Source organism: Ailuropoda melanoleuca, chromosome 8 (assembly GCF_002007445.2).
Source record: "Ailuropoda melanoleuca isolate Jingjing chromosome 8, ASM200744v2, whole genome shotgun sequence".
Classification (NCBI taxonomy): Eukaryota; Metazoa; Chordata; class Mammalia; order Carnivora; family Ursidae; genus Ailuropoda; species Ailuropoda melanoleuca.
This window is the reverse complement of record NC_048225.1, coordinates 66,177,593-66,203,961: the sequence shown is the minus strand read 5'-3', so window position 1 is coordinate 66,203,961 and position 26,369 is coordinate 66,177,593. Positions and strand designations below refer to the sequence as shown.

Here is a 26,369-nt window from a genome sequence, read left to right as displayed (position 1 = left end):
TGTAGTTCCTCTCACAAATATCTGAGAGACAGACAGACACAGAGACAGAAAGAGACGGACACACAGGCTACAGACCTGAAGTGGTCTCACCTTTTAAGATTGATTGTCCCAATACAAGGATGATTCTTTCCAATATTTCTTTTTCAACCTTTTAGTCTACAGAAATACCCACATACGGAGAGCTAGAAAGACACTCACATGTCATAAATCACGGTGGACAGGTCAGCTTCATGCTCAGTCAACTCCTCATTCAACACTCTTTCCCAGTTAAAGGCAGACTCACCTCCTCCGGGGAATTAACTGCCAGGGAATCACCACTTGGATTGTTGAGCACTTTTCTTTCACAAGAAGCTTTTTAAGAGAACTGTTTTCCTTATTTTCCTCCCACTTTTTTCAGACAGAAAAATTGAGGGGGGAAGAAGTACAGTGGTCACTACTAACTATACCGTTTCCCCAGATTCAACATGTGTTCGCGATTTGCCATGTCGGCTCCATTGCCCCAACACACACACACTTGTATGTTCTTTTGCTCATCCATTTGAAAACGGCAGAGGTCACAACCATCCCGAGAACCTTCAGCATGTGATTCCTAAGAATGATGTCTCTGCTACGATCATATGCTATTATCCCACCCAAGAACATAAACAACGATTATGTGACATTATCTACTACGCAGTCTGTGTTCAAATGTTTCCAATTGGTGAAAGAATGTGTGTTACAACTTCCCCCTTCAACCTGGATCCAATCTAAGTTCATACATCACAAGCGTTAATTATGGCTCTTCAATTTCTTTTAGTCTAGAAAATTCTCTCTCTCTCATACACACACACACACACACACACGCAGAATCTCTTTCTTGCAATGACTTTGTGAAATGTTCCAGAAAACTGTCTTATTAAATGTCATGCATTTTGAACTTATGTGACTTTTTTCCTCTTGAGGCCATTTACCTTGCTTGTTTCTCTATCCCATGTTTCCTAAAACCTTGAAGTTCAGGATAGCATGAGAGACTATGGACTCTGAGAAACAAACTGAGGGCTTCAGAGGGGAGGGGGGAGGGAGAATGGGATAGACTGGTGATGGGTATTAAGGAAGGCACAGACTGCATGGTACACTGGGTGTTATATGCAACTAATGAATCATCGAACTTTACATCAAAAACCAGGGATGTACTGTATGGTGACTAACATAATAAAAAAATATTATAATTAAAAAAAAAAAAAGAGAGTATCTCAAAGTGGTGATTTTCTATCGTTCGTCTATACTTATGAGAAGGCATAGGTAGAGCTTTTTTTGTTTCCCCCCCAACTACCCTTCTTGTACCACTATAGACCAAGAGATTTTTACTTATTCAAAATATTACAATCAATTAGAATTATTATTCTTTCTTGATATTTAAATTATCCCAAACTTAAAAAATAAATACATAAAAATTTTAAAAATTTTAAAAATCAATTGTCCCAAACTTGACAATTAGGAGCTTCTTTAAGCTGTTTTTTCAGACCTGTGATTTAAAAAGTCATCTCCTTTGGGGCGCCTGGGTGGCTCAGTCAGTTGGTCATCCGTCTCTTGATTTCGGCTCAAGACACCATCTGAGGGTAGTGAGTTCGACCCCTCCAGCTCTGGGCTCAGCGAAGAAGAGTCCGGAGAGTCCGCCTGGGATTCTCCCTCCCTCTCCCTTTGCCCCTCCCCTCCACACAGGTGTGTGTGCACATGCTCTCTGGCTCTCTCTCTCAAATACAAAAGCAAATCTTTAAAAAAAAAAAAAAAGTCATCTCCTTGTTTAAAGGTTATTTCTCAACTAAAGAAAATCACCCACTCATTCAAATTTAAATTTAATTAACATATATTGTATTATTAGTTTCAGAGGCAGAGGTCAGTGACTCATCAGTCGTATATTCCTCCCAGTGTTCATTCCATCACGTGCCCTCCTTAATGCCCATCACCCAGTTTCCCCATCCCCCCACCCCTTCCCTCCAGCAACCCTCAGTTTATTTCCTATGATTAAGAGTCTCTTATGGTTTGTCTCCCTCTCTGATTTCGTCTTCTTTTATTTTCCCCTCCCACATTCATTTAAATTAATTCAAAATCAATTGTTAAATATTTGCACGTGGCAGATACTTTTTAGGTGTTGGGGATATATTAATAAATAACAGAGACCCTACAGTTATGGGGCTCACATTATAGTTTATGAAGACAAACGACAGCCAGAGAAAGAACTGTGTAATAGATGGTGTTAAATGCTTAGAAGAAAAATAAAGCAGCACTGTGATGAAGAATGATAGAGTAGAGATATTTTAGAGAGAGCCCCTCTGATAAGATAACACTGGGCAGAGACCCAAATGAATCTGAGGGAGTAGCCTGTAGCATCTGGAGATGAGAAACCCAGGCAATGGGAACAGGAAAAAACCCTCCTAGGAGTGTTTCACAAACTGCAAAAAGATAGTATGTCTGGGGTCCAGTGAGCTGGGGCTAGTTGTAGGAAATAAGATCAGTAAAGAATGGACCCTAACATTTTCCTGTACTCGGTGAGTAAACAAGGCTTGGTCTGCATCTTTACCGTAAAGTTATACTTTTTCAAGCAGGCGAATGAGCACAGTTCTCACAGTGGATCAGAGTGGCCATCAAACAGATAGAAACACATCCTAACCCCAGGAACTTGTGCTCGTGGCCTTATTTGGAAAAGGGGCATTTGCAGATGTAATGAAGTTAAAGATCTCAAGAAGGGATGATCTGGGATTCCCTGGCTGGGCCCTAAATCTAGCAATGGCTGTCCCAATAAGAGGCAGAAGGCGAGAAGATGCAGAGAGTAGGCCACACGAAGACAGAGACAGAGACTGGCCTTGCCACCTCAAGCCACCATTAAACATTTGTGAAAGGCAGACCTAAATACATTTATAGAAAACCCAACCAATGTTGAGAAATCAAATTGATCAACAGATTCAAAGCAATCCCAATCCAAATCCCAACAGGCATTTTTATAGAAATAGACGAACTGATTCTGTAATTTATATGGAAAAGCAAAGACCTAGAACAGCTAGAACAAATCTCACCAAGAACAAAGGAGGACAACTCACAGTGCATGATGTTGAGACTCATTATAAAGCTGGAGTGATCGCCACAGCATCGTACCGACACAGAGATAAATGCATACGTCAATAAAGCAGAAAAGAGTGTCCAGAAAGAGACTCTCGTGTATTGTCAACGGGTTTTCTACAAAGGTTCTATGCATTCAATAATATGCATTGAATACCATGCATTGAATACCATGTCTGCCCGGAATGTGACCTTATTTGTAAACAGGGTTTCTGCAGATGTCATTGGTTAAGATGAGGTCATATGACATTGGGTGGATCCTAAATTCAGTGAATCATGTCCTTATAAGAAAATAACACACAGGACATGCGGAGACACAGACACACCGGAAGAAAGCATGTGACAGCAGAGGCTGAGCTTGGAGTCATGCCACTCCAGGCCAAGAACCGCAAGGAGCAGGGGACCACCAGAAGTTCCAAAGACTCGAGGAAGGATTCGCCACTACAGCCTTCAGAGAAAGTCCTGCCAACACCCTGATTTCAAACTTCTGATCTCCAGAACTCTGAGAGAACGAATTTCTCTTTTAAGCCACCAAATCTGTTTTAATTTCTTACTGCACCTGTAGGAAACTCACACAGTTTTCTGTTGCCTTGGTTGGTTGGTTTTTATGGAAGTAAAATTCACGTGACACGAAGCTCACCTGAGCACATGGGTCCTTCCAGTCGCACTGGCCTGGACTCCACGCCTGCATCTGTCACTTCCCATACTTATCACTTCCCATACTTAGCAGAACCTGCACCTCATTTGCTTAACCATGAAACAGGGCTGTAGTCTAACCTGCCTCATGGTTATCAGGATTCCTTGATAGAAAGTGGTGGTTCCCTACTTTAGCTTGTGTCAGAGCCACCTGTAGGGCTTGTGAAAAAATAACCTGCTGGGTGCCACTCCCAGTTTCTGATTCGGTGGATCTGGGCAAGGGCTGGCCACCTGCATTGCTAACAAGTCCCACGGGGCACTGAGGCCTCTGCTCCCGAGAGCACGCTAAGAACCAAGGCAGGGAGTTTGGGATAAAACTTGAATCACTGTTCAAGAAACGATCCTCTCTTCTTCCTCTACTCTTCCCTGTTCTGAAGTCAAACTGTCATTACCCTATGAAAATAAAATATATTTGAAAATATTTTATATAATCGATCCTTTAGCAAGAACTACCCGTCCCGAATACATCTACTACGATAAAATCAACATCCAGCCCAAGAAACCAACCCATTATCTACAGTAACCAGTACAGGAAGTCAAGCAATAACTTCTGTAATGATCGGCCCCAGATGACCATGACTTGATTACAGACAGCTTCCCTCTTTTTTGCTCCTACTTCAACTTACGACCAACAGAGAAAATTAAAAATGCACCAAACCAATCCCATAGAATGTCCTCCTTCTAATTAGCCTGCCTCCAGCTTCCTATAAAACAGCTCCAATCAGAGCACACCTGAACTTCCCTTTTTTTCTACCAAAAGCGTTCCCACTTCACTGCCTGCCTTTGAATCTCTGCCAAATGAAAGTGATGAGGGCTGACTCCCTTACTACAGCAAGCTCTGAGTAAATGGCCATTGGTTGTTCTCATTTGGATGATCTTCATTTACTTCCACAACTAGGAAAATCACTTGTAACTCTCATTTTATTTTGGTGGTGTCTTTCACTCTAACTTAAACACTCCTTCCAAGACAGCATGGTACAGGTGGGGGTTGGGAGTCCTGCTTTAGAACCAGAGAGACCTGGCTGGCAAAATCTTGCTCCTTTAGCTCTGATGTCACGTAAACTCTATAATGTCTTTGAACATGAGTTTCCTCACTCATGTCCCAAACCCAAGAAACAATAAGCACCAGCTGTTCGGGACTGTCCTAAAAAGCGATGGTGACCACAAAGAATAGTGCCCAGGCCATGATTCTCACCATTGAAACATCTAACCCTGTGATTCAATTTCAATAGCCTTTTGCTATTAGGTCTGGGAGTTATTTTTTCTTTTTTTAAGTTATGTTATTAGGAGTGTGGAACCAAGTCCCTCATCTTGGAAAGTAAAGATGGGCATTCTAGCATGGATGTCCTATTTTGACTACAAGTGAAAGAAAACCACCAAAACCACTTCATGTAAAATCTTAAGGGCAGAACCCAAGTACATCCAGGACTCACAAGGGCTGAATATGAACTGATACATAAATCATATGACCCTCTCAGTAACTGCTGGGTTTGATCACTGCCATTTCTCTCTCAACTGGCTTCCTCTGCTTACTTAGCCTTTCAGGACCCTTAAAAACAGCCACCCCAAAATGGTAGTGATCTATAACTCCAGAAGGATCTGGGCTACACACAGGTGTATGCATCTGTCAAAGCTCATCTAATGGTACACTTAATACGTATACATTTCGCTGCAAGTATTTCATGTCTGTCTCCCTCATTAAACTGCAATATATCAAAGACAAAAAGGGAATCATATTCAACTCCAAATCCCCAATATTAGCACAAAGTCTGCCATGCAGCCAAAACTCAATACATTTTTCATTATTAAACAAAGAAAAACTTAAAAATTTGATAAATTTTACCTATTGGGATTCATTCTGCAAGATGTGTTAAAAGTTCTCATTTTAATTAGTGATTACATTCTAGTGAATTAATATAAACAGATTTAAATTTTACTTACTATAAAGAAAACTGTATTTACAAGCAAACAATTAGTGACTTAATTATAGTGCAAAATAATCTGGGTACATGACTCTACCACCACCTAGTGGAAATAAGTGTGTATTACCATGCTTGAAAACAAGACAAAGAATCTCCAATGAGTTGATGGGCCATGAGCAGTTAACACTTGATCCAGAAACCCGTTAGGTTCTAGAAATTATCCCAGGTTCCATGAAGACAGGCATAGCTCATGTCTGTTTTGATCACTGCTGTATCACCCCAGCCTTGGAGAGTACTGGCTTCCAACAAATATTTGTTAGCTGACTAAATTCTGGGATTAAAAAGGGACTGAGGGGCGCCTGGGTGGCACAGCGGTTGAGCGTCTGCCTTCGGCTCAGGGCGTGATCCCGGCGTTGAGGATCGAGCCCCACATCAGGCTCCTCCGCTATGAGACTGTTTCTTCCTCTCCCACTCCCCCTGCTTGTGTTCCCTCTCTCACTGACTAGAGTCTCTATCTCTGTCGAATAAATAAATAAAATCTTTTTAAAAAAATAAACAAATAAAAAGGGACTGAGATAAGATCTTCAGGAAAGACGTCAGCCATCCAAAACCATTAAAATTTTATCCAGACAATGAAATATAATTCAGCAATTTAAAAAAATGAGCTATACACCCATGAAAAGACATAGAGGAACTTAAATCATATTGTTAAATAAAAGAACCCAGTCTGAAAAGGCTACGCTATACAGGATTCCAACTGTATGACATTCTGGAAAAGGCAAAATTATGGACACAGTAAAAATATCAGTGGTTGCCGAAGGGGAAGGGGAAGGGAGGGATGACCAGGCAGAGCAGAGGATTTTTAGGGCAGTGAAATGAGTCTGTGTGATACACTACTGGTAGGTACGAGTCATCATGTATTTATTTGTTCAGACCTACAGAATGTACAACCCACACCAGGAATGAACCCCAATGTAAACTACAGACTTTGGGTGCTAATGATGTGTCAGTGTGGGTTCATCAACTGTAACAAATGCACTACTCCAGTTGGGGATGCTGACAGTGGTTGAGGCTGTACAAGCATGCCGGCAGGTGGTGTTTGGGAACTCTCTGTACTTTCCACTCAATGTTGCTATGAGTCTACAACTGTTCATTGAAAAAAAAGTCCATTTTTTTAAATGAATAGGATTTTATATTCTGACTTTGGATTTCAAATAAGCAAACCTGCATCTAATGCGTACATCAGAAGTATGGTATTGTTTTGGGGGCGCCTGGGAGGCACAGTGGTTAAGCGTCTGCCTTCGGCTCAGGGCATGATCCCGGCGTTCTGGGATCGAGCCCCACATCAGGCTCCTCTGCTGTGAGCCTGCTTCTTCCTCTCCCACTCCCCCTGCTTGTGTTCCCTCTCTCGCTGGCTGTCTCTCTCTCTGTCAAATAAATAAATAAAAATCTTTAAAAAAAAAAAAAAAAAAAGAAGTACGATGTTGTTTTTAAACACCGAAGCATATGTTCAATAAATGTTACTTTCCCCACGACACAACCCCAAACCCTAACCCCCAAGGAGCTACCATTAAGTAGTTATATACAAGCCACTGTTTGTTTTTTATTTTTTTAAGATTTTATTCACTTATTTGAGGGGGGGGAGAGAGAGAGAACCAGACTCCCCGATGACCCAGGCACCCCAACACTGTTTCTTCAGCTATAAAATTAAGACAACTAGGGGCGCCTGGGGGGCTCAGTTGGTTAAGTGTCTGCCTTCAGCTCAGGTCATGATCCTGGGGTCCTGGGATCGAGCCCCACATCGGGATCCCTGCTCAGTAGCAAGTCTGCTTCTTCCTCTGTCTCTGTGAAGCCTCTCTTCCTCTGTGATCGCTTTTGCTCTCTCTCAAATAAATAAATAAAATCTTTTTTTTTTTTGAAGTATAACTGCCATTTATTTATTTATTTATTTATTTATTTTTCTGGAGAACAGCTTTTCTTCAATCCCTTCAGTAAGGACTTAGCTCCTTACGTGGGCTTTGGTGGAGGTCGTGGGGCAGCACCCGCGGGTCTAAATCGGGGTGGGGGTGTTCAGTCTTTCCGTGCTTCACGAGAGCGATTCCTGACTACCTTGCTATGAATGGCACAACTCACACAATAATGTAGTTTCACATACAGCTTGGGAAACACATAGGCGTCGAAGACACTCGCTTCGGAAATATCCCTGACAGTGGAGGCCTCTACTATGTTCCGAATAACGAACTTCTTAATGGCCTTGTCCTTGGGCACACAATGGGCACAGTTGGTGCAGCGAATAGGCTCCACGTGGCCACGGCCTTTTTTGGCACGACCATTATTCCTTCTTTTCTTGGTCATTGTGGATGTGAGACCCGAGAGAGATAAATAAAATCTTTTTTAAAAAATTAACATAGCTAGACTAAATCTTTCAGCTCCATTCCTAATTTAACACTCTTTTAATTAAAAAAAAAACCAAAAGAAGGGCTGCCTGGGTGGCTCAGTTGGTCGAGCAGCCTACTCTCTTGGTTTCCACTTCGGTCATGATTTCAGGGTCGTGAGATCAAGCCCTGGCTCCCTGCCGACCCCCACAACCTCCTCACACAAACACCCCCAAGAACAGGCTCCAGCTCCAGCTCAGCAGGGAGTCAGCTTGAGATTCTCTCTCTCCCTCTCCGTCTGCCCTTCCCCCCACACGTGCAGTGCACACGCTCTAAAATAAATTAAATCCTTAAAAAATAATAATAAAATAAAAGAAGAAATAATCTTTCTAGGGGCACCCGGGTGGATCAGTCAATTAAGCATCTGCCATCAGCTCAGGTCATGATCTTGGTCCTGGGATCGAGCCCTGCATCAGGCTCCCTGCTCAGAAAGGAGGCTGTCTCCATTGCACTACTTGGTATTTACCCCAAAGATACAGACATAGTAAAGAGAAGAGCCATTTGCACCCCAATGTTCATAGCAGCATTCTCCACAACAGCTAAATCATGGAAGGAGCCTAGATGCCCTTCAACAGATGACTGGGTTAAGAAGTTGTGGTCCATCTATGAGAAACAAACTGGGGGCCTCAGAGGGGAGGGGGGTGGGGGAATGGGATAGACTGGTGATGGGTAGTAAGGAGGGCATATTGCATGGTGCACTGGGTGTTATACACAACTAATGAAGCATCGAACTTTACATCAAAAACCAGGGATGTACTGCATGGTGACTAACATAATAAAAAAAAATTTAAAAAAAAGTTGTGGTCCATATATACAATGGAATATTACTCAACTATCAAAAAGAACGATTTCTCAACATTTGCTGCAACATGGACAGCACTGGAGGAGATAATGCTAAGTGAAATAAGTCAAGCAGAGAAAGACAATTATCATATGGTTTCTCTCATCTATGGAACATAAGAACTAGGAAGATCGGTAGGGGAAGAAAGGGATAAAGAAAGGGGGGTAATCAGAAGGGGGCATGAAGCATGAGAGACTATGGACTCTGAGAAACAAACTGAGGGCTTCAGAGGGGAGGGGGCGGGGGAATGTGATAGACTGGTGATGGGTAGTAAGGAGGGCACGTATTGCATAGTGCACTGGGTGTTATACGCAACTAATGAATCATCGAACTTTATATCAAAAACCAAGGATGTACCGTATGGTGACTAACATAATATAATAAAAAAACATTAAAAAAAAAGAAAGAAAGAAAAGAAAGGAGGCTGTCTGTCCCTCGGCCTCTACCTCTACCCCTCCTCGTGCTCGCACTCTTTTTGTCTCTCTCTCAAAATAAATTAAAAAATTTTAAACTTTTCTAGCATGTAGAGATAGAAAGAAAACTGTTCAAATATTACAGCATCACACTGACACCAAAACCTGACAAAGAACAGATTAAAAATTACTGTCAGATCCCAATTATGAATATTTAATGCAAAAACCTTAAAAATAAAACCAAAATGAATTCAGAAGTGCTCCAAATGAAAGCTAAGCTATGAGCACATGTATTCATTCCACTGAAGCAAGAACAGTTGAATACCAAAACATCTACTCATGTAAATAACCATATAAATAGAAAAAGAAACGTTAATGACCTCGGTGTATGCCAAAAAGCATAAGATAAAATTTTTAAATGATTCCTGATTTTTAACCCTTACCAAAATAGCAGCAGGTGACCATTTCTTTAATATAACTGAAAAATGCAAAATTTTATATCAGTCCAAAACTTCCTAATGTTTCATGGAAACATGATTGAAATAGTAAAATAATGAAGCATCAGAGGCATTTCTGTTGAAGTCTAGAAAGAATAAAGAAAGCTCACCATCATTTTTTTTTAAAGATTTTATTTATTCATTTGACAGAGATAGAGACAGCCAGCGAGAGAGGGAACACAGGGCGAGTGGGAGAGGAAGAAGCAGGCTCCTAGCGGAGGAGCCTGATGTGGGGCTCAATCCCAGAACACCGGGATCATGCCCTGAGCTGAAGGCAGACGCTTAACCACTGAGCCACCCAGGCGCCCCATCATTTTCTAACTCTGACCTAGAAGTCTTAGCCAACACAAGGGAAAAAATATGTTTTTTATTTATCAAACATTTTTATGGGGCTTACTATGTGTCAGACACTGTTTTAAGCATTTTATACATATTACATAATTTAATTTATGTAATCTTCATAACAATCCTTTAAGTATACTATTATGATCCCATTTTATAGATGGGGAGATGGAGGCACATAGATAGTAACTTGCCTGAAGTCATGCAGCCAGCAAGTTAGTGAAGGTGGGATTTTTTTTCTTAAAGATTTTATTTATTTATTTGACAGAGAGACAGCCAGTGAGAGAGGGAACACAAGCAGGGGGAGTGGGAGAGCAAGAAGCATGTTCCCAGCGGAGCAGGGAGCCCGATGCTGGGCTCGATCCCAGGACCCTGTGATTACGCCCTGGGCCGAAGGCAGACGTGAAACGACTGAGCCACCCAGGTGCCCCTGAAGGTGGGATTAAAACCCAGGCAGGAGTGGTTCCAGAACCTGGGCTCTCCACCAACATGTTCTATGAATCTCTACACTGGAAAGGAGACAGCAAAAGTATCCACACATGCAGACGTTATGACTGTAGCTAGAAAACCCAAGGGGGGAAAAGCCAAAATGCTGTTAGAAAGGAGAATTCAGTAGTGGCTGATTACAAAAATCAAGTAAATAATCAATAGTAGTTTGATATGTTAACAATAAAAACTAAGAAAATATATTTATAACAAAGATGCCATTTATGCTAGTGACCAAAAAAGCTAACTGGAAATTTAAAAAAAAAAAAAACTCAGCTCCTATTTGAATAAAACTTTACATCTCTGTTAGTTTACCAATAAATACAATGCAGCTCCTATTCAAATAAGAATTTGCAGCAGTGAATATGAACTCCAAATTTATAGGAGGTGAGGTATTCAAAAGGTTCAAAGGGGCACCTGTGTGCCTCAGCTGGGCATCCGACTCTTGGTTTAGGCTCAGGCCATGATCTCAGGGTTGTGGGATTGAGCCCCACATGGGCTCATCAAGGAGTCTGCTTGTCCCTCCATGCTCAGCGTGGTGTCTGCTTGTCCCCATCTCCCCCCTGCCCCTCCCCACGCTCTCGCTCTCTCTCTCACTCTCTCTCCCAAATANCCCAAAAACATAAAAACTTTAAAAAAAAAAAAAAAAAGGCTCAAAGGGCTCCGCAAGCACCTAAGCTGTAAGAGTAGGAAGCAAACCAACCCTAAAAAGCAGTGGAAAGCAGGTGAGCTTTGTCAAGTAATCTGTTGATACCCAAGTGAGGTCAGCCCTCAACAAATGTAATCCCTAGTGTCACCAGCCCAAGAGCATGAACAGAATACAGAGTGGCTTTTCGGCAAATTATTAGTAAACCTCAACTGTGTTCATACAATAGTCCACATTTTTACTACCTGAATAAGCACCAGCTTTCCGAACAATGAGAGGGACGGGAAAATCGGAAAGGTACAAGTGGATCTTCTCAGGGGCCCTATTCTAGTTAAGGACCTCGACTAAAGAAAGGGGAGCAGTAAGTGCCCAGATGAAGACAGCCACTGCAGACTGGCTGACTCACACTAGGTCAAGAGGAAACTGTTCACACTGCAAAAGGAGAAATCCTGAATAAATACAGAGATATGCTCCCTGAAAAGTAAGGATCATTCAGCTATGAAATGAGTTAAGAAGGGAAACTGCAAATCTCTCTAGGAAATAGTTCTATAGGACAGATATGCACCCATAGAACAAATGTTGTGCATTTTGATAGGGTTAAATGTTTTCATTGTCAAGGCGAGCCCAGTAACTCATCAGTCCGCCAAGCAACCCATCAACAACTGCAGTTCCTACTGTGGGCACAACTCTCCCCAGCAGTTATAATGAGACTTAAGGTACGGCTCCATCAAAGAAAATATTGATTATATGGTTGGGGAGATAGAATAAACGCATAAAGAGAACATAAAGCAACACATGAAATAAATAAGGCAAACTATTAACAGAAGAATTTCTCTCTCTGCTTTCCCATACATGTTTTAGGAATAAGAATACAAAGAGGAGTCAATGAGAGCAGAATTTCATTTCCTCCCACTTTTAGAAGCTGAAAGGATTTGGAGCTCCTTAAATATACAGAAGTAAATAACCTACAGCAATACTAATCACTGATGAGATTATCGAACATACTGAAACCTCAAAGAAATCTCAGTAATGTTTATTCTCCTGCTTCATTAAAGCAGAGTCACTAATGACATTAACCACTGCTATACACAAGCCACTGTGTGAAGGTCCTTTGAAGGAGTCACAATGAAAGATAAAAATACACAAAGAATTCTTTTTTATTATTTATTTTATTTTTTTATAATAATTTTTTATTATGTTATGTTAGTCACCATACAGTACATCCCTAGTTTTTGATGTAATGTTCCAGGATTCATTATTTGTGTATAACACCCAGTGCTCCATGCACTATGTGCCCTCCTTAATACCTACCACCGGCCTAGCCCAGTCCCCCACCTCCCTCCCCTCTGAAGCCCTCAGTTTGTTGAGATGCCCCTCAACAGATGACTGGATTAAGAAGATGTGGTCCATATATACAATGGAATATTACTCAGCCATCAGAAAGAACGATTACCCAACATTTGTAGCAACATGGACGGGACTGGAGATTATGCTAAGTGAAATAAGTCAAGCAGAGAAAGACAATTATCATATGGTTTCACTCATTTATGGAACATAAGAAATAGCAGGAAAATCGGTAGGAGAAGGAAGGGAAGAATGAAGGGGGGTAAACAGAAGGGGGAATGAACCATGAGAGACTATGGACTCCGGGATACACAAAGAATTCTTACATAAAGCAACGGGACCAGAGGCAAGTTCTGAGGGCAGCACTTTAACAATGAAAGAAATGGGACCGAATAAGTTTGTAACTGAAAAGAAACATGGTTAGCTATGTCATCCTGTCTATTTATACTTCCAGGATAGAAGCCACAAGTGGGGTTAAATCAATGTCCTCCCATCCCTTCGTATGGGACACTTTACAATACCACAAACTTATGACTTGGGATGTAAGGTGATAGTTCACATTAATTCAATTCAACAAATATTTACTGAATTCTACTATGCTCAGGGTCTGAAATGCAAAGTTGAAGAAGACATGGACTGGTTTGCTGTTGCTGCTGTTTTTAAATAAGAATACAGACAAGTCCAAAAACTTGACCTGAAAGAGCTCATGTTACAGAGTTCTTCTCTTTGTTGGGAAAAAGAAAAAGGAATAACTTTAAAAAGTAAGGTTCCTTGAAACAGTTCTGTTTTTCCAATCATTAACTATGTAACCAAGAAGCTGGAGAGCTGGAAAACCACTACACTTTACTTGTAAGAACTGAACAGAATAATGAATTGGATATAAAAATTAAATATCTCTCAAACTAAAATGCTGTATTGGTTCAACGTAAAACTATGGCATCCTACATCAAGAAATTTTATTTACACAAAATCTATCACACAGAGCAAGACATAACCAGCTAATATTTCACTGCACTATTACAAAGTGTAAAGAGGTTTCCAGGTAAGAAATGTGCTCCCTTAAAAGCTTTAGGGAGACTGAGCCTCCAAATCCTGTAGAAGAGGCAGATACAGCCTTGAGGCAAAAAAGGCAGGAAGTGATAGAATGCCTTCTTTACAATTTGCAGCTAGGTTATTACCCATGATAAACTGATAACCATTCATTAACTTTGAGAGCAATAGACAACTGGCAGGCTATTTCATGCCTCAAAGAATTTATGGCAAAAATGACAGGTGACTTTGAATTCAGAAAATAAAATGGATTCTTGGAAATGGTTACTTGCATGCATTCTTCTTATAATAAACTTGGAGGCAGATATAGGTATTTGCTGCTGATAAGAATTAAAGGTCATGATTTTCCACATCAGCGATAAAAGGATTAACATTTATCAGTTGCATCAGTCCGTCAATCAACAAAATATACGGGACTCGGGCATTACAGTCTCCTGACACACTCTGGCTCATAAGAAAGAAGTTATGCAAAATGCACCTCAACAGCCTAAATTTTAAAAAGATGCAATTAAGATTTGGGGATTGTGCTCGCAGGCCCTCCGTGGCGCCACAATGCTGGCACTCCCTAACTAGGGTTCTGTCTGGCTCTGTTTTCTTCTACTTCTCCCTCCTCCCAAACTGATCCGCATCGAAGGCGTAGGCTGTCACCACATTCCACCATCTCCAAGGCCACCTCCGCCCTGAGTAAAAAGGACTGCCAAATCTAGCTGCACATTAGCATCTTCTCCGGCATTTAGAACCTAGCACGCGGAGTCCCTACCCCAGGTTAAGTTAATCGGCGTCTCCGCACAGCCCCGGGGCATGGTTGGGTTGTTGCTTGGGTTCCCAGAGGGCAGTCAAGGTCCAGGCCTACTGCTCCTCTACGTGCGACGCTCCAACCCTCTCCTGATCACGTCCACCCGAATATCCCACAGGCACCTCAAATTCTCTATCTGACTTACTTGTCCACCAACACTAAGCCTGAGCTTTTCCTCCTCCTCTTCCTTAACTGACCCCAGGAGCACCACGTGCTTCCTCTTAGCTTCCACAGTATTCTGTCCATGCCTCCATTAAAACATTTCTCACGGTTTGTAGGAACTATGTATATGCCTACCTCCCCCATAAGACTGGGCACTTGTCTTTTGTCTGTCCATTTCATTTTAGCATTCAAAGCATCCACATGTGAGTGGTACAAGGGTGAGCGATAACCAAAAGCCAGAGACCAACCAAATTTCTACAGTCAGGTTTAAGAAGTAACTACAAGACTGGAAAACTGGAGACAAGGCTAAGGAACGATGAACCACGTGGATGCAGGATCAGAGTCGTGAAGGACACAGAAGAAGGGGACGGTGTACCCAGGGCTCAGCTTTACTGGCCTCCACTCCGTACACGGAATAGACCAGACTGATCAAATTGGACCCAGCACTGAAGCCAAACAGTCCTGACAAGTCTATCTCCCCCCAGAGTAAGCTCTTCACACCCTCACCACTACAGTCTCTACGTAGAGCCTCCATCATCTTTGCCTAGCCTTTTTTTTTTTTAAGATTTTGTTTATTTTTTTTTAATGATTTTTTATTATATTATGTTAGTCACCATACAGTACATCCCCGGATTCCAATGTAAAGTTCGATGCTCCATCAGTTGCGTATAACACCCAGTACACCATGCAATACGTTGAGAAACAGAGAGAGAACGACTGGTGGGAGGGGCAGAAGGACAGAGAGAGCAGACTCCCCGCTGAGCAGGGAGCCTGATGCAGGGCTTGATTCCAGGACCCCGAGATCATGACCTGAGCTGAAGGCAGATGCTTAACAACTGAGCCACCCAGGCACCCCTTGCCTAGACTTTTAAAAGAGCATCTTAATTCATGTCCACATGGCCCATTTCTTGTTACTCCAGGCTGAGACTGACCACAAAATCACCTGTAAAAAGAATGTATCTCCTCCCGTTACTCCTCCCTGGAATTTCTCATGTAGTTCTCAGGAAAGGAAGTCTAAATTCTCCACCATGGCTATGAGGCCTTCCTCCACCTGCTCTAACTAGCCCCGTCAGCTATCCTTCCCCCGTGATAACACCACATTCACACTCAACTGCTCTCCATCAGTCCACAACTTGGTTCCTGCACACAAGCTGTTCCTACAGGAAAAATGCCCAAACCATTAACCACACACATCCAAACTGTACAGAATCTGCTCACGTTTCCTCTTCAATGAGGCTATAGCAGAGGAACACTCCCATGCGTTCACTGATTCCTTCCCAAAGTTTTTCTAGAGGCCCTACTACGTGACAGGCATTGCCATTAATAATCCTACAGTATCCGGTTCAAACTTGAGTTATGATGGTTATGGCGTCGTATTAAAAACATTTGTGATTTGGGGCAGCTGGGTGGCTCCATTGGTTAAGCGTCCAACTCTTGATTTTGGCTCAGGTCATGAGATCTCAGGGTCATGAGACTGACCCCAGTGTGGGGCTTACACTCAGCAGAGTCTGCTTGTCCCTTTCAACTTCTGAACTTCCTACCCTGCCACTTCTCTCTAAAATAAATAAATTTTTTTTTTAAATTGTGATTTTCTCTTCTCCATCAGTCTGTTTCCTGCAGAAAAGAACCATATTTTCTGGTCCAGCTCTCTTGTTTTTCTGACTTGGGTCCAAGAGAGGCGCAGGATGCCAGAAGACACCCTTGAGGAAAGGTCTCAGCTACAGGGCCCCTGGATCAGGCTACAAGGACAGACACTGAAATAAAGGCTGGAGCCTACAGGCAGAATACAAACAGTGAACCAAAAAGTAAAGAAGGGTCAAAGCAGGTCTTCATCCCAGATGAGAAGGACACCGGTAAATGTGACAAACAGGGCATGGAGACTGGGTACAGAAAAACTAAAGACTAATTTTGAATGAACATCAAGAATAAGCTCATCTGTGCATGACTTGATACACTTTGCTGGAACAGGGCCATAACCTTCAAAGGGCAAAACCATTCTAAATACACTGTATTCATCTGTGTAACCATCCCACCCACCTCACCTAGTACTAGGAATGGAAGCTGCAAAAGTGTGCTGAATTCACAATTTTGTAAGCAGTGATCGATCATACACGTACACATACACACAACGTATTCATATGGCCTAGAAGATGGAACAAGGCCATTAGAAACCCTAAACCTTAGCGCAGGATGACAGAAGTGACCTGGGATTACTAACACCTAGCATCCAGTACTTCTCAAAAGACTACTAATTACTAATTCTACCATATACAAGTCACATGCAGTACTGAAGCCTGGACGAAAATACAAAATCAGGAGCTTTGGACATACTACACTGTCATGTGAACTGAGCATCAGAGGAAACCATTCCGCGGTGGGAGGGAGGCAGCCAAGCAGAGAGAAGCACGGATGAAAAAACGCAGGATAACGTGCCTGGGTTCTCGAAGGTGCTCCAGTCCCTAGTTTCCCTTCCCAATTCACAAGATGACCCTTGTTCTTCAGTTCTGTCAGACACCCGAATCCTGTTGATATGTTCTTCTTTGCATAAGCTACCTCCAAGCCGGTTTCCGTTACTTGAAAACAAGCACTCTTAAACCAAATGGTAATATGACAACACGCATGGCCCCTGCTGCCTTGATTACATCTAAAACCCCCACTGCCAAAAACATCTACTCCTTTTATAGCTCCAATTTCATTTCTGACTCCTCTTTCCAACCAGTTCACTCAATTAATATCTCCTGAGCACCTGCTTCAGGCCAGCACTGCTAGCACCTGGCAACACAGAGTTCCTGCACGCAAGCTCACAGTCCCGCACAGGGCCGCTTCCAAACCACAGGCAGGTCCTCATCAATTTGTAAAATCAATTTAGTCAGTCCCATGAAGCACTTTTTTAAAAATCTGAAATATAAGAGAATAAAAACAGAGATAAAAGGTAAGGTTAAATACTGCTTTCTACCACTTCTGTTTGAGTTATGTGTATTTATACCAGATACCAATGTCATCTGTATTTCTTACTGTGGATCACGAACAAAAAACTTTTAAAATACCCATGGGTCTCTATTTCCTAACAACCTCAACAAATGCCAAGAAAGAGGGCAGAGTTAGAGAATCCATTAATGCTTTAATTAATAAAAAACTATTTTAATTGGCATATCCTTAGTTTGTGTTGAATTTTACATGCTTGAAAACAGTTATCGGTTTGCCTCAAGTAGATTAAACATTCCTTCTTGTTTAGTTTTAATTAGCTAAGCAAATCCTTTTTTCTTTGCCTTAAACAGTACAGAGAAAGTTCAAGTCAGCATGTCAGAATTATTTTAAACTCTCAATTAGCTTAGTATAAATTCAGTAAATTTCTGCCATGCTTACAATGAATGCTGACCAAGCAAAACCCAAACATCATCACAGTAACTAACTATCCAGATACAGGAGATGACAAGTTAGCCTGGGGGAAAAAAAGACCACGAGGAGGAGGATAGCTATGTTCCAACAGAATTAAAGACATACAATGACTCCGAAGTGTTTAAAGTAATTTCTGAAAAACATTAAATAAAGAGAATATAAGAATAGTACATCAAGGGCACCTGGGTGCCTCAGCTGGTTAAGTGCCTGCCTTAGGCTCAGGTCATGATCCCAGGGTTCTGGGATCGAGTCCCATATTGGACTCCCTGCTCAGCGGAGAGCCTGTTTCTCCCTCTCCCACTGACCCCCACTCGTGCTGGCTCTTTCTCTAGTGCTCTCTCCCTCTCTCAAATAAATAAAATCTTTTAAAAAAAAGTAAGTTACTAAAAAAATAGCACATCAAATAAGCCTTGGGCATATTGTCATATTTCTTGTATTTTCCAAGTGTGTTGAAATAGGAACCTGAGTTCATCTCAAGCAAAAGGAATTCAAAAGTGATTATTCTCTAATTTAAAGGCTGCCCACCTTCATCAGATAGCAGAAGTTACGCTGCACTCTTGATTCATCAGCAAGAACACATACTGCACACCCAATATGTGCTGCTCTAGGAATCATACACGACATCATAAATGATGCAGAATGTCATGAAATACTGATATGTGAAAACCTATCATAAAAACTTAGGACAATTTTAGTGGCAGAAAATAACCATGTCACAAGAACACTCCCACAGAGAAACAAAAACCTATCACAGAATGCATGGCGGTCCATTTTCATGGTTTTTCAAAAACATACATATACGTGCTATTTATTCATCCATTTTGTCAGGGAGAAGTATATAACTAAAGGAGAAGAAAATGATCTGTAAAAAATTGAAATTGAGAAAATGCACTCACAAACATTTTTTTTCCTGCCACAAGGAAAGTGCTGCCGTTTTCCCAGCGGCATGTGCTTCCAGCTCACAGAACAGCCATGTTCATGCATTCATTCTCATTTATTCTAAATTAATTGCATGTCTGCCTAATTCTAGGTACATCGAGATAAAGGCATTCCCAGTTTAGAAAATGAGCAAACAAACAAACCTAACTGTAACTTAATTTGGAAAGTACAACAGAAAAGAATACCTAATACGGTGTGGTGCGGTGTGCTGCGGCAGGGAGAGCGAGGAAGGCTTCCACGAAAGTGCACTTGAAGGGGAGGAGGCACCCGGGCAGGATGGTGTGGGGACGTGGGAGGCCTGCTCACTGAGCCCAGCCAAGGGGAGAAGAATCAGCCTGAGGGGTGTGCAGGGGAGCGGGGGAATCTCCTCCAGGGAACCTGGGGGAGCGGAAACAAGTTCAGGGCAGAGACCAGACAAGCCTGGAGTTAAAGAAACGGTCCGGCTTTATGTCATAAGAAATCACGATGCAGAGAAATTTCAGACAGCTCATTCTGGTAGCTGACGGAGGATGGACCGGACCGTAAAAAATCCAGAGGCAGCGAAAGCACCTGTAAGAAGCTGCTGCCTGGGTGGCCCACAAGTGAGACGACGAAGGCCTGAAGTGACCGTCACAGGACGCACGGATGCAGGAGAGCTCGAGACAAACTTGGAAATACAGAAAGTAAAGTGAGCTGGACTTGAAGATTGACTGGAAAGAGAGGAGAGGAACAGAAAAAGTCAAGAAGTGGTTCAAGATGAGGCAGGGAGGGGGGCGCCTGGGTGGCTCAGTCGCTAAGCGTCTGCCTTCGGCTCAGGGCGTGATCCCGGCATTCTGGGATCGAGCCCCACATCAGGCTCCTCCGCTATGAGCCTGCTTCTTCCTCTCCCATTCCCCCTGCTTGTGTTCCCTCTCTCACTGGCTGTCTCTCTCTGTCAAATAAATAAATACAATCTTTAAAAAAAAAGAAAAAAAAAAGATGAGGCAGGGAGGGATCCATAGGCACAGTACGGATTTTAAGCCCTAAACTGAGAACAATAGCTAGGAGGGAAATAAGAAAAGGTACCAGCTGATGCGTTAGGAAACTACTATAGAAATTCAGACACGAGGCTACAGGATGATAAGACATGGTTTTGACTAGGGTGAAGACAGTGGAGATACTGACATAAACATGTATTTGGGAACTATTTCATTGCTAAATTCAATAGGACTCACTGATCATCACGTTGATGGGGCAGAAAGAGGGAGAGAAGACATCAAGAATGCTGCCCATATTTCTCATAAGGGCAAAACAGTGGTACCAATCACTGAAAGAAAGTGGGAGAAGCAGATTTAAGAAGAAAGTTCAAGGGGCGCCTGGGTGACACAGTCAGTTACGTGTCAGACTCATTATTTCATCTCGGGTCTCCATCTCAGGGTCGTGGGTTCAGGCCTCAAGTTGGGCTCCACTTAAAAAAAAGAAGGAGGAGGAGGAGGAGGAAGTGGAGAAGGAGGAGAAAAAGGAAGTTTGAGACTATACAGTATTTTAAACATGTTGAATTTCAAGCACCTCTGAGATACCCACGTAGAAATATCAAGTAGACAGTTGAATATAAAGGGCTGGAATTCAAAAGAGTAGCCTCTTCACACTGAAACTATAGTTCAGGGAATTACTAGTATATAATCAATTGTAACCACGCCTGAGATCCAGAGGAAGAGGAAGAATATGGATTGAAAAGATGGCCTCAGAACAGGCACTGAAAAGATCTAAAATTCTAACCTTTGGATGTAAGGGGAGGATAAGCCTACCAAGGCTCAGGTCATGGTCTCAGGGTTGCAAGATCAAGCCCTGCATTGGGTTCCAAGCTGGGTATAGAGCCTGCTTGAGATTCTCTCTCTGCCTCTCCATCTGGCTCTCCCCCACTATAAATTAATTAATTAATTAATTAATTAATTAATTAAATCTATATCACTAAAACAATGGGAAGCTGGTATCATTCCATTATTTTAGCACAAGACAAACACACAACATTAGACAAAATTGATTTTTCATATACTCTTAGGATGGCTCCTCTTTACTTTGTCAAAAACTACCCAATATGCCTTTTTTAATTTACATACTGCTTAATTCACTTTTTTTTTAAGATTTTATTTATTTATTTGCCAGAGAGAGAGAACACAAGCTGTGAAGTGGCAGGCAGAGGAAGAAGCAGGCTCCTTGGGAGCCCGACACAGGACTCAATCCCAGGACCCCAGGATCATGACCTGAGCTGAAGGCAAACGCTTAACCAACTGAGCCACTCAGGCATCCCTAAATTCACTTTCTTTGATATACAGTTCTATAATTTTCCACAAATGCACAGATACAGAACAGTTCCATCATCCCCAAAATTCCCTTGTTGTACTCCTTTGTAGTCGACCCCATTCTCTAACCCCTACCCCTGCCAAATGACCTTTTGGGACACTGTGCACACACTACTAAGGTCCACAACCACAGTAATTTCAGTACCTCCACAGTCCATTACCAGGTCAAAAGGCAACTTCTGGAGTCCCAGCATGACAAGTGGAAGCCAAAAAGAACAAGGAATGTTGTCACATTTAGTCAATTTCCTTGATGACCCACAGGAGGGCTCTGCTGCTGGCCATCCGCCTTCCACCATCACCACAAATGTCTAGCTACCACCTCCCGAAGAGGGGACGTCTCATCAACTAGTTCTTTACTCTGGATCTTTTTACTTTTTCCACAATTTATCTCGGTTCAGAAAAGCCCTAAATATTATAAATTTCACCACCTCCTAGTCCAGGCTTGTGTGTTAGTATATTAAAAGAAGCTAAAGGAATTTACAAAAATGGCTGATTCCAGACTGGGGAGGCAAGATACAAGATAAACCTGGGACATTTTGTTGTGCCAGAGAGTAAAAAGATGTTCCAAAAAAGTACGGAGGCAAATCAAAAAAATATATATAGGAGCCAACTTGAAGGGGCTTCTGTGAGTCAAATCTGTGAATTTCAGCATCAAAACAAACAACAATAATGTATTGTAACCCACTGAATAAAACAGATGTTTTATTGTTTCTAACCTATCAGTTTAACCATCAGTAGGAGTCCATACAGATAAAAATTAGATAAATAAATAAGGAAGGAGGACTCTTCCTTTGAAGGAAATAAACAGTAATAAATGCAGAGGGGGTGAAGGAGTCAGAAAAGCATTATTTTACAACCATCACAGTAGATATTGGTTCAGGCAAAAAACAATCATAAAGAGATGCTAAATATATGGAGGAAAAAAATGATGAGGACTAGATGTTTTCATGGTCTCTATGGTTCTCCCCACAGGGGCTCCTGGGGGGCTCAGTCAGTTAAGCATCTGCCTTCAGCTCAGGCCATGATGTCAAGGTCCTGGGATCAAGTCCCCACATTGGGCTCTGCACTCAGCTCAGAGTCTGACTGTCTCTCTCCCTCTGCCCCTCCCCCTGTTCTCTCACTCTCTCTCTCATAAATAAAAATCTTTTTAAAAACATATTTGGAACCAGTGACAAAACTGGAAATATGTAACAGATATAAGTATTGTGTGAATGTTACATTCCTTGGATTTGATTAAGCGTACAGTGTTATAGAAGAGAATAACCTCGTTCTCAGGAAACACACACTAACGTTTTAAGTAAAGGGACATTACGTTTGCAATCTACTGTCAAAGGTTTAGAAAGGGTCGTGTGTGTGTGTGTGTGTTTATAGATAAAGAAAAATAAATACATATAAACCTAATGTGGCAAAATGTTAAAATTTGCTGAATTTAGGTAAAGGACATATCAGAGTTCTCTGTAGTATTCCTTTAATTTCTCTGTAATTTTGAAATTATTCCATAATAAATCTTTTTTAAGTTGTTTGCCCAAATTTAAAACATATTTAAAATAAGAACACATTCACGCTTGTCTCTAATTCTAACCATAATTAGCAAACTGACAAAAGATGGAAGAGATCTAAAGATCAATGTGATATAAAGCACAGATAAATATTTTATGAGAGGATTAAAGCTTCAGCGAGCACAGTGATTATGCACTGGTGTTCAGCTTACTGTTTTAGTTGGATTTCATTTTAGGCTCATCGGGGATCCCCCGAGTAAGATTAAAACACTTTATCTCTTATCTATAAATAGATCATTACATTTGAATACAAAATACTTCTATAAAAATGTAAGAAGACACCCCTAAAGACAACCAGGTACAGAACTGCCCAGCCACCACGTCTGTCTCCTGATCTCATGAGCCTCTAAAAGCTAATTAGCAGGATGCACAATAGACAAAGAAAGTAGAGGACATTCAGACCAATCTTGGGAAACAAAAACCTCAAGAAGGTGTTATTTAGGATGTCTTAGCTATGAATAATTCTATTTTTAAAAAATGGTAGCATTCATCCAAAATACTTGATTTTCATTTTCTAATGATCCCTGATGCTGTTTAAGTACTAAAGATATGGGAAGAATACAAACTAAAAGTTAATTACCAAGCACAAGCCACAAAGGGCCTCAAAAACAAAAACAAAAAACAATAAACCCCACATAACACATTTCTAAAAACCCACTCACCTAGCTCCCATACAGAAACTGCCATATGTAATAACAATAATCAGATGTTTTCAACCTTTTGAAAAAGGACCCAGAAAAGTGACAAGTAGCCCTTCCCGCATTTTAATGCATGGCTATTCCTCTAATAGACTGAAGCACATTTTGTTTTTAAATTTTTAATCAAGGAATATATAGCACATGGTTAAAAAGTCAAAGAATACAAAAAGATTCCCTTGCCTTGCGCCCCCAAGGCAATCATATTTTAACCATCTCATTTTGAGAGTCCCTGGCAGTTCCCCTCAATTTTCTAAATAATACACTTTTCCATCTAGTTCTTCATTGATCTCCTTTAGATATTATGAGACATTAACCTGGCCAGGATGCTGGAGCCAACTTCTATTTCCCATGAATACCTTTCTCCCTTCCTCTCAATGTAGATCACTAATTTGACGTTCTTAGGTTGGTTATTTACAAGACATGCTTCCGATTTCATTTTTGCTCTAACAGCTATAAAAGAGCTCAACTCCTCCTTCACAGAATAGGGCTGTCACAACCTGTACCTATTCTTCACCTCCTCCCAACTCCTGTCAGCTGTGCCTTTTTTTTTTTATATTGTCAAGATTTAAAATTCATGTTCCATTATATAGTCATAACTAAGTTTTCCATGCACTGTCTGTAGTTCTTAGAGTGCAATGTGATTCCTACTGACAGGTTAAACTGATAGGTTAGAAAAAATAAAACATCTATTTTACCAGAGGGTTACAATTCATTATTGTTTGTTTTGATGCTGAAATTGTCACAGATTTGACTCACGGAAGCCCCTTCAAGTTAGCTCCTATAGCACCTAGACAGTCTGTTAAAATACAGGTGGGAAGGCCTCACCCAGTAAGTTTTTGATTCATTACCTCTGGAGTGTGGCCTGAGACTGAATTTCCAACAAGTTCCCAGGTGATGCTGATGCTACTGGTCTGGGAATCTAACTTTGAGAATTCTGTTCACCAAAAGACCAAACAGTACATTAGTTAAGATTACATTTCATTCTCTATGGTGGTAATGTCAAGATCCTTTTGCCACTCAAGAAAGAATCTTCTGGGGCTCCTGGGTGGTGGCTCATTCTGTTAAGCATCCAACTCTTGATTTCAGCTCAGGTCTTGACCTCAGGGTCATGAGTTCAGGCCCTGTGTTGGGCTCCACCACTCAAAAAAAAAAAAAAAAAAAGGCGGGGGGGCGCACCTGGGTGGCTCAGTCATTAAGCGTCTGCCTTCGGCTCAGGGCATGACCCCAGGGTTCTGGGATCGAGCCCCGCACTGGGCTGCCTGCTCCACTGGGAGCTTGCTTCTTCCTCTCCCACTCCCCCTGCTTGTGTTCCCTCTCTCACTGGCTGTCTCTCTCTTTCTGTCAAATAAATAAATAAAATCTTTAAAAATAAAATAAAACAAAATAATAAAAATTTTTTTAAAATGTTCCTAGTGTCACAATTAAATGCAATCCTCCTGCCTACTGCCAACTGCTCCAAAGCACACCACACATTTCAATTTGATTCTTACTTAGATCACAATTTATTGCACTATTTCACCCTTTGGAATTTGTTTCCCTTTATGGTGTGTGTGTGTGTGTGTGTGTCTGTGTCTGTGTTTGTGTCTGTGTGTGTGGGTGGGAGCTTTTTACTCCATCTATAGTTTAGATTAGGAAACTAATGGCCTTCTCTTCTACTGGAACCAAATGCACGTTGCAAGCAGTCATCACGGGAAGTTTTATTGTTTCCCAGAGCTCAGGGGAGAGGTTAGAACTGCAGGTGTATATTTAAGAGTCATTAATTTACAGTGTTTTAAGAGAAAGCCAAGAGTTATCACTAGATATAAACTTGGTAACAGATCTATCTCAGGTTCTTTACCTTTGATATCACAGAAGGACAAGGAATAGTGCAGATTAAATATACAAACTTACTTACAATTGACTCCACCTTTCCTTAACCCCATAGGAAAACACAGGATGGATCCTGGTCAGAAGGAATATCCCACTGTCTCACACAAGCGATAAAGGGCAGCACAGGAAGGGAAAGTAAGCCCGTCTCACCAGCCAGTGAGTCACCTGTGACGCTGGCTCCTCGAGGCTCTTCTGGTCAGACAAGAAACACATCTTCTGCACAGTGAGGAGGTCCTAGCGGAAGAGCAAATGCCCAGGTGCTCTGGAAAAAATACTCAGAACTTCCAGCTGCTACCAGATGTGTCCAAAAGCTTCTCTCTCCAGTCCTCCTTACCACATATACACTTTATCTAAAGTTCAAACCAACACTTAGAATACCATAAGTAAATTGCTCACCATTTTAGAACTATAGATTCCAACGTGGTCAGTCATGTGGTGATCACCTTAAGGGAGTCTCATTATATCACACCTAAAAGCCAAGGAAAATGAAGGACTGCCTCTGCTCTGCAAGGTATTTAAATGCATGGGCTTTGGGGTGCCTGGGTGGCTCAGTTGATTAAGGTCCAACTCTTGATTTCAGCTCAGGTCATGATCTCAGGGTCCTGTGAATGAGCCCCATGTTTAGCATGGAGACTGCCTGAGATTCTCTCTCTCCCTCTCCCTTTGCCCCTCTTCCCTCTCATGCACTCTCCATCTCTCTTTAAAAAAAAAAAATTAATTATATATATACATATATATAATTGCTATACAATTCAGAAATTCTAGTCCTAGACACATACCCAAGAAAAATGAAAATACATGTCCACATAAAGACTTGCCCATGAATGTTCACAGCAGCTTTATATACCAACATAAGCA

At 41.6% G+C, this 26,369-nt stretch overlaps 2 protein-coding genes across 3 annotated transcripts in view; both read right to left on the bottom strand.

The window, feature by feature from the left end:
* The window catches only part of SMYD3 (SET and MYND domain containing 3), a 699,034-nt gene that overhangs the window by 627,731 nt on the left and 44,934 nt on the right, over window positions 1-26,369 (bottom strand). The gene's annotated exons all lie outside the window — the stretch shown is intronic.
* LOC109490335 (40S ribosomal protein S26-like) lies at window positions 7,700-8,094 on the bottom strand. The gene has a single exon (XM_019804523.2). It carries the CDS (start codon window positions 8,067-8,069, stop codon window positions 7,785-7,787), a length of 285 nt encoding a protein of 94 aa, XP_019660082.1. The 5' UTR covers window positions 8,070-8,094; the 3' UTR covers window positions 7,700-7,784.